At 62.4% G+C, this 8,431-nt stretch overlaps 1 protein-coding gene across 1 annotated transcript; it reads right to left on the bottom strand.

Moving 5' to 3' along the window:
• Positions 1-964: 964 nt before the first annotated feature.
• Positions 965-5,317, bottom strand: LOC311214633 (protocadherin-10-like; the record flags this gene model as incomplete). Its single annotated transcript, XM_084295318.1, has 4 exons — positions 965-1,224; positions 1,458-1,546; positions 1,636-1,694; positions 2,840-5,317. 4 exons carry the CDS (start codon positions 5,315-5,317, stop codon positions 965-967), a joined length of 2,886 nt encoding a protein of 961 aa, XP_084151444.1.
• Positions 5,318-8,431: the final 3,114 nt, after the last annotated feature.

Raw genomic sequence — 8,431 nt, forward strand, 5'->3', positions numbered from 1 at the left:
GGACAGGTGGGGGGTGAGCAGGGTGGGGGAGAGACAGTTCTGGGGCTGGAGCCTGGCCCCTGAGGGCTCCTGGCAGCCTGGTAGAAGACCTTGAAGAGGAGCAGGGAGCAGTGGGAGGCGTGTGTCCCGTGCAGGTGGGACCCCAAGGCTGTTGTCCGAGGCGCTCAGAAAAACGAGATGCAGGTGAAGGCAGGAGGAGGGGAGAGGACCCATCGCTGTGCTGGGCCCCTCCAATGTCTGGAAACTCTGCCTTTCACGTGGGGTTGCCTTGGGCTAGAGAGTTACCCAGCAAAGCCTCACCTTGTGCATCTCTCAGCTGCCTATACTGACAGCTCTTCTGGCCATCCCATGCTGTTTTCAGAGCAAGGCTTGGCTGTGTCCTGGATTTCTGGTCTCCAGCCCTGCTAGTGTCAGGTCATGATTTAAAGAGAAGCCCCTGTAATGGCTGGGTCTTGCACTCACTTTCTGGAGAAGCCAGACAACAACTTGTGCTCTGGACATGCAATGCATCCCGCTGGGTCTCAGGGCAGAGCAGTGGTTGCTGCCCTCGTTCGTAGCACCAGGCTTGCCTGGACCAGGCTTGGTCTGTGCAAATTGTCCGTGCCTCCTGGGGCAGAAATACAGGCATGCAGCTCAATATATTCACACAGCCAGACAAGACAAAAAGTGACAACATTTACAGAGATGGATAGGAATGGGAAAACTCAAGGCAGATTTGCTGAAATCTGGTCGTCCGGACCCCCAGCAGCACCTGCTGCCAGCAGCTCTGCAGAAGGAGATGGGAGAAACACACCTGCTCCCCTTGCCCTACCCTCTCCCAGTCTCTTGCTCCGTTCTCCACACCTTGGTGAGCCACCATCTCAGCAGCCCTGCAAACTCCCAGGTGGTCCACGCGTGGAGCTGTGTGCTGCAGATGGACCCAGCAGCTGAAACAATGCAGGTGATCCAGGCCCAGCACCGGTCACTATTTCAGGTCGTTGTTGATGACCACGCTGTCGGGCATGTCGCAGTAAGTTGTCATCTTCTTCCTCTTGCCAAAGGTGGAGAAGCTGTTTCTGTTCTCCCGGCCTGGGAAAAGGGGCCCGTCTTTGCTGGAAAGCAGAGTGGGGGTGCCGGGGATGTAGACGTTGTGCTGATAATCCAGGGCCGGGATGTGCCCCGGGTACAAGGGGCTGTGCTGGGGTGCCCAGATGCTGTTGGCACCTGCCGAGGCCTTCTGAAACTCTGGAAGAAAGGGGTGGGTGAGACTGGCTTGGGGGAGGGCACAGCCACTGCTCAGGACACGTCTGTCCCAGGGTGCAAGCCTACAGCCATGTGTCACCACCCTCCCTCCTTCCCGGGGGCCTGGGCATCCCTGGGCACACTGCTAGGAGCAGGGATGTGCGTGGGCCACTGCATCTCTGCCCAGGGACACCAAGTGGGTCTGGCCTTCCCCACCCCAGACCCCCAGCACTAACCGGAGACAGGGGTCACCAACGTGCACAGCCTCTCGTGCTCCTTCTGCAGGGCTCTGCGGATTTCCCCCATGTCCTCCAGGCTCTGGGAGCTAAAGGGAAGAGACCAATTCAATGCTGCATCAGCGAGAAGCTCCCAGTCCCCACATCCCCTTCCACCCACACCCGCTGGGTTTGGTACCTCTTCAGGGCAGGTCGCTGCATGCTGGGGGGCAGCCAGTCTGTGTTGGGCTGCTTGACCTGCAAAACACAGAGGGGGAAGATGCGTACTGGGAACAACACTTAATTTTCAGTGAGCAGGGGGGTAAGACCCTGTCTCTTCTCTGCCCTCTTCTTGTGGGGAAGCAAGCAGCACATTCCCATTTTATAGACAGGGAAACTGAGGCACGGCTGATCCAGTCTGCTTGCTCCCAGGCTTCTCCGCCCTCCTGAGACACTGGGGTTGTCACAGATGGTGACACTTGCTCTCCACCTGTGGGAATTCAATTGCCAAGTTCTGTCCTTCTGAGAAGACAGCAGGGCTTCTCCTATTTCTGTTACTTTTAAAAACCTTTCCTGCAGGTGTGATGACAGCTTAACCTGGGTCTCAGGCTCAAAAAGGTGAGAGTTTCAGAAATTGTCTGCATACCCAGTGTCCTGGGGGGCTGAAAACAACCAGGGGAAAGTCCCGTTAACACGTTAAGACAAGTGAGTCCAGCAGTGCAAGGCGAAGCACGGGGAGAGCCTGTTGGCAGAGTCCTGTGCTCTCCTTGGAAGGGCTGTTTTATTAAGTCAGATATAAGTGGATTAGATGCCTCATCACTCCATCCTTGTAATCGTGTTTTGGGAAGAGCCTCTCATCATGAAAATTAGACATTCCTCATTTCAGTACCTAACAAATGTTGACATCAAAATCCCTCCCCAAACTGCCCACTCCCTCCCCAGTGGCACAGCCCAGGGGTTGGGTGCCAGAATGGGGACACGATCAGTGCCAGTGGGGCTGGGACTGGCCCCAGGTCCTGCCCTGGGACACTGTGGCCCCCTCACTGGCATGGGGGAAGCAGAGAGGTGTCCCATGGCAAATTGCTGACACAAAGGAGATGCCACTTCCACCATCCCACCCCCAGGCACCAGTGCAGCTCCATTGCCTCTCATGCATGCTAAAGGTGGTGGGGAGGAGATTTCCTCTCACCCCAGCCTAGCTTCCCCTGGTGGTTGCACCCATGGGGGAAGGCTCAGTGGAGGGTTCCCACAGCCTAATCCTGATTCCTGCACTGATCAAAGGTGCCAGTTATCCTCTGGGTAAATCAGTGCCTGTTTTCTCCCACAGGTTTAGGGATGAGACCTCTCAGGGGTGGGACCGGGGGTCCCAGAGGAGTTCGGTGAGCCCAGCGTGCCCCCCTTACCTGCTTGGAGACATGGAATTGCTGGCCGGGACGGGATTGCTTCCCAGCAGCCGGCAGGTTCCCGGGGCCTTTCTCGTTGTTGCGGGGCAGGCTGCAGGGTTTGAGGAACATGAAGTCACTCTGGGCAGACTCGGGACCGAGGCAAAGCTTGTAGCAGTAGCCTGGGGGGCCACCATCGGGGACATCAAGGTGGGCGGCTGTGTTTGCGGTGGGCTGTGCTGTGAGGTTGGATGTCTTGAGGCTATCAGGGGAGGACCTGGGCCTGGGACAGCAGCGGCAGCCACGTCTCCAGGAGTGCTGCTCTCCACGGCACCGAATGGCTGTGAGGATGAGGATGGCCAGGAGGAAGGTGAAGGAGATGGAGCCCAGGGAGACAAGGAGGTAGAGTGTGAGTGGGGAGGAGGAGGAGTCCTCTGGGGGGAGGCTGAAGTTGCTGAAGTCAGAGAGAGTCTGAGGCATGGTCTCCACCACAGAGAGCAGGAGGGACATGGTGGCTGAGAGCGCTGGCTGCCCCCCGTCACGCACCTGCACCACCAGCCGCTGCCGGGCTGCGTCCTGCTCCAGAAAGGAGCGGAGGGTGCGCAGCTCGCCCGTGTCCGGCGCCAGGCTGAAGAGGGTGAAGTCAGTGGCTTGGAGGAGCTGGTAGGAGAGGCGGGAGTTCAGCCCTGCATCCGCGTCCACTGCTGACACCGTGCCCACCAGGTAGCCAGGCCCAGCTGACCGCGGCACCAGCTCGGTAGCCACAGAGCCGTTGCGTGGCATGGGGGACACAATGACAGGAGCGTTGTCGTTCTGGTCCAGCACGAAGATGTGAACAGTGACGTTGGCACTGAGCGGGGGGAAGCCTGCGTCCTGCGCTTGCACCTGGATCTGGAAGCTGCGGATTTGCTCATAATCCAGGGAGCGCAGGGCGTACATGTGCCCGCTGTCCGAGTTGATGGACACATAGGTGCCCACTGGCATGCCATGGATGTGCCCGTCAGCGATGGAGTAGGACAGATAGGCGTTCTGCTGGCAGTCGGGGTCCAAGGCGCTGACGGAGCAGATGGAGGCTCCTGGTGCATTGTTCTCCATCACGTACACGCTGTAGGAGGGCTGGAGGAAGCGTGGGGCGTTGTCATTCACATCGGACACCGGGATGGTGAGGGTGCTGCGGGTCAGCAGGGCAGGGGAGCCCATGTCCCGCGCTGTGATGCTTACATTATACTCAGGCACTACCTCCCGGTCCAACGCCTCTGTGGTCACCAGGGTGTAATAGTTGCGGAAGGAGGAGCGGAGCTCGAAAGGCACGTTGGGGCTGATCTCACAGCTCACGCGCCCATTGTCCCCAGAGTCCCGGTCCAGAACGCTGATGACCGCGATGACGGTGCCTGTTGGGGCATCCTCCTGCACAGGCGTGGACACAGAGGTGAGGGTCACCTCTGGCGCGTTGTCATTCACGTCAAGGAGGTGCACAAGCACCCGACAGTGCACAGCCACAGCCGAGGGTCCGCGGTCCTTGGCTTGCACATAGAGCTCATGGAGGCTTGCCCGCTCATAGTCCAGGGGTCCTTTCAGCAGCACCTGCCCACTGCGGGGCTCCACACGGAAGAGCTCCCGGACGCGGGGTGGTGCGTGCCCACTGAAGGAGTACTCGATCTCCCCGTTAGGACCCTCATCCAGGTCAGTGGCATTCAGCTGGATGACCAGGGTGCCGGCAGGGGCATCCTCAGGCAGGCTCACTCTGTATGAGGGCTGATCGAAGGCAGGCACGTTGTCATTAGCGTCCAGCACTGTGATGAGGATGTGGGCTGTGCCTGAGCGCCTGGGGATGCCGCCATCGAGAGCAGTGAGCAGCACCCGGTGCGTGCGTTGCTGCTCGCGGTCCAGGGCACGCTCCAGCACCAGCTCTGCAAACTTGCTGGAGTCGCTGCGCGTCTGCACCTCGAGTGAGAAGAAGCCGTTGGGGCTGAGCTGGTAGGTGTGCACCGAGTTGGTACCCACGTCAGGATCCTGGGCGCTCTCGAGTGGGAAGCGGGCACCGAGCACGGCAGACTCGGCCACCTCCAGCACGTACTCTTGCCAGGGGAACGTGGGCGCGTGGTCGTTGATGTCCAGCACCTCCACCTCCACGCGGTACAGCTCCAGCGGGCTCTCGACGAGCAGCTGCAGGTGGAGCAGGCAGGTGCCCCCCGCCTCGCACACCTCCTCCCGGTCGATCCGCTCGTTCACGAAGAGGATCCCGTTCTCCAGGTTCACCTCCAGGTGCTGCCTGGCCCCGGCCCGGGCCACGATGCGGAACCGCCGCGCCGACAGCGTGGACACGTCCAGCCCCAGGTCCTCGCCGAGGTTGGCCACGAAGGCGCCGTGCTCCAGCTCCTCGGGCACGGCGTAGCGCAGCTGCCCGCCCGCGGAGCGCGGAGCGGCCAGGAGGAAGAGGAGGAGGAGGAGGGAGGGGAGGAAGAGCTGCCCCCGCCCGCAGCCTGCCCCGGCCCCCATGGCCCCGCAGACCCCCTTCGGCGCCCACCCGCCGCGCTCGTCCTTCCGAGCCCCTTGCACTTCCAAGGAGTTTTGGGGGCGGCGGGGGGGCCCCTCCGGGGTTTCGGCACCGCAGTGCCGGCCCCAGCAGCGGCCGTCGCTTAACCCCTTCCCCGCCGCGGCCCCGGAGCCGCGTTAAAGGCGGGGGGAGCCCGCGGCGGACCGAGAGCTGCCCCCTGAGCCCCGGGAGCCGGTGTTACCCCGCGGATGCAGCGCTGGTCCCCGCGGTGTATTAAGAGGAGCCCGGATCGCGGCGGCTGCCAAATCCCCCGGCTGCGTCCCCCCGCCGTGCCGGTCCTAACCTTCAGCAGATGGTTAAGCCCCTCCGGACTTGATTACATTTCCCCGCACACCGTTTCCCTTGTAATGCGGAGTTTTTAATTACCGGAGCAGGGGGGATTACAGCCCCGGATAAAGCTGAGCCTAGCAGCGCGGACGCACCGAGAGACCCCCCCCACACTCCCCCCGGCCCCCGCCTGCCTCCGCCCCCGACCCCTCCTGCCCTCGGCCGCGATCCCGCCGGGGACCGGGCTCCGGGCTCCCCCCGCAGCGAGGGGGGGGGGACACCGGCAGAAACTTTCCGCCGGCCGCGGACCGAGCCCCGTTTCCCGTCCGACCCCCACAGGGCGACCCCCGCCCCGCCCCGGTACCGGCCCGGTGCCGCCGCTGGACGCTCCTCGCTGCCCCCCCCAGCTCTCCGGTAGCTCCGCCGGCGCCGTCCGTAGGCGCCCGGTATCGGGACGGGGCGGACGCTCCGACCCCAATGATGAGGTCCTGGATAATCCCCTCACGATCTAGTCAAGGGATCGGCGGGGCTCGGAGCGGCTGGAGCTGCGCACGGATATTTTACCGCCTTTGTCTCTGCCTCCCGGTCCCCAGTGGGCTCCCGGGGAAGGGAACCGCCGGCACCGGCCGCCCCCCGAGAGCCCGGCGTGGGCGGCAGGATGCGGGGGCGAGCCCGGCGGCAGCGGGGCTGGGGGGGGTTATGGGGCCAGGGATGGGGGGGGCTTGGCCCCTGGGAGCGCAGCCCGACCCACGCGGGACGTGCCGCTCGTGGGGCTGCCGCTTAGGGAGAGACGTGGGGAGGGGTGGGGTGGCAGCGGGGTGACTCCACGGGACGGACAGGTGACAAGAGGCGCCGCCGGGTCACGCGTGTGTTCGGTCTCGAGTGGGAGCGCTAGAATCGGGACGACTCCCGGTAAGTGAAGCCCGAGCTGTATCGGAGGCGCCGATCACTGCCAGCCCGTTCCCTGCACCATCTTCCAAGCCCCGGCGTCGCCGTTGTCACCCCCCTCCCCATTTCGATCTGTTTCCTTCTCATCCCTGATGTGACCCCGCGACCCTCGATCTGCTCCCCCTGCAATCTCCGATCCGTCCCCCCCCCGCTCTGTCCCTTCGTGGCTGCTCTGCGTCTCCCCCAGCCCTCCCGGTGCTGAGCCGGGAGCGCTCTGAGGGGTGCTCAGGACAGGGAGGTACTGGGGAGAGGGGAATTTACGGGGGTCTCCTTCCTTCCATTCCACTCCTCTCCCACCTCCAACCAAGTGTGTTCCGGGAAATCCTCAGAACTGTTCTCACCCTTTTGTTTAATTCAGATTTAAATATTCATTCTCCCCACCAAGGGTTCAATCTGCTCCCGGCAGGATCTGACAACCCCCCCCCGCCACCCCCCCGCCATCTCCCCCACTCAATCCTGTCTGTGCTTCTCCGGCTCTGCTGGGTGAAGCCCCCCCATGCAGCTCATCACTGCTTCCTTTGGGGGGGGGGGGTAATCTGTCCCTCTTCCCCCTTGATTCCCTCCCCTAATGGAAGTAATGGGACAGCGCCATCCTGCTCCTCTTCCTCACCTGCCCCCAACCTTGGGGTCCCTTCCTGCCCCCCCATCCTCCATCCGTGCCCAGCCCCTGCACTGAGACACCCCAATGTTCGTGCTTTACCAACCACCAAAACTCCTGCTGCTTGCCCAGCCCCAGCCCCTCCGGACCCTCCTCTCCCCCATGTCCAGAACTGCAGTGGGCCAAGGTCAAAAGGGACAACTGGGGAGGGGGGGGCATAAGATGTCCTGAGGATCCTGGGGGAATGGCACAGGCTGGGGGGGACTGGGGGTGCTGCAGAGGGACGAGGACCCAAAAAACACCCTTCTGTTGGGGGGGGAGGTTCATAGCAGAGGGCAGCTGGATGGGGGATACGGCATGGGGACAGCCCGGCACCCCACCTCACACCCAGTTCCCATCCTTTGGATTTTGCATTTCCTCTTATCATCCAGGCCAGCATTCAGCTGCCACCCCTGCTCTCTTGGGGTAAGGAAGCAGGGCAGGGCTATAAGCTTGGTTTTGGAAGACACTGGAAGCTGGGAGAAGGGGGGGGGGGGGCTTGGCTTGCTGTGAGATGTCTTGGCACAGCGGGTGGGTGGCCAGTTGCCGCAGGTCAACGCTGATGTGCCTTGGCAGGCTGGCCAGGGAGATCGGGATGGGATGCAGCAGGAGGTGCCGCAGGTTGAGCCGCCTTGGAAAAGCCATGCAGAGAGCAAAGGGGGGGCAGGCAGCCAGCTGCCCGCCAGCACCAAGCCGTGCCCAGCCGCCGCTGTCACTCTGTTGCCCTCCCCGCTGCGTTGTGGGGCAGAAGAAGGGTCTGAAAGTGAAGCCGTCCCCGTCTGACCGTATATCCCTTCCCCCAGCTCCCCAAGGCACCCGTGTGCCCAGCCATGCATGTGGGCTTGTTGCTCCCTTCTTGCTGGAAGCGAGAGCAGCTATAGTTCGCATTGCCCACCAGGGAAACCGCAGCAGGGGGGGGCTCCCACTGGAAGATGAGAACAAGCCCGGTTGTTTGCTGGTCCTGCAGCTTGTACATCACTCCCCCGTTGCCTGAGCAGGGTCAGATGCCAGAGGCTCATCTCTCTGAAGCCACAAGGCTCCCTCCCTGCTGAAACTTTTGCTCCCTGCCTTCCCTTGGGGAGAAAAAACAGTGCCCTGAAGGGGATGGTGGCCATCTCCATGTGTTTATCAGGGCTAGTGGGGCACCGTGCCTGCCCTTGGGTGCTGGTACATGAAGCACTAAGCAGGTATCAAACCGTGCTAG

The sequence above is a fragment of the Netta rufina genome (assembly GCF_964035555.1).
Source record: "Netta rufina genome assembly, chromosome: 14".
Lineage (NCBI taxonomy): Eukaryota > Metazoa > Chordata > Aves > Anseriformes > Anatidae > Netta > Netta rufina.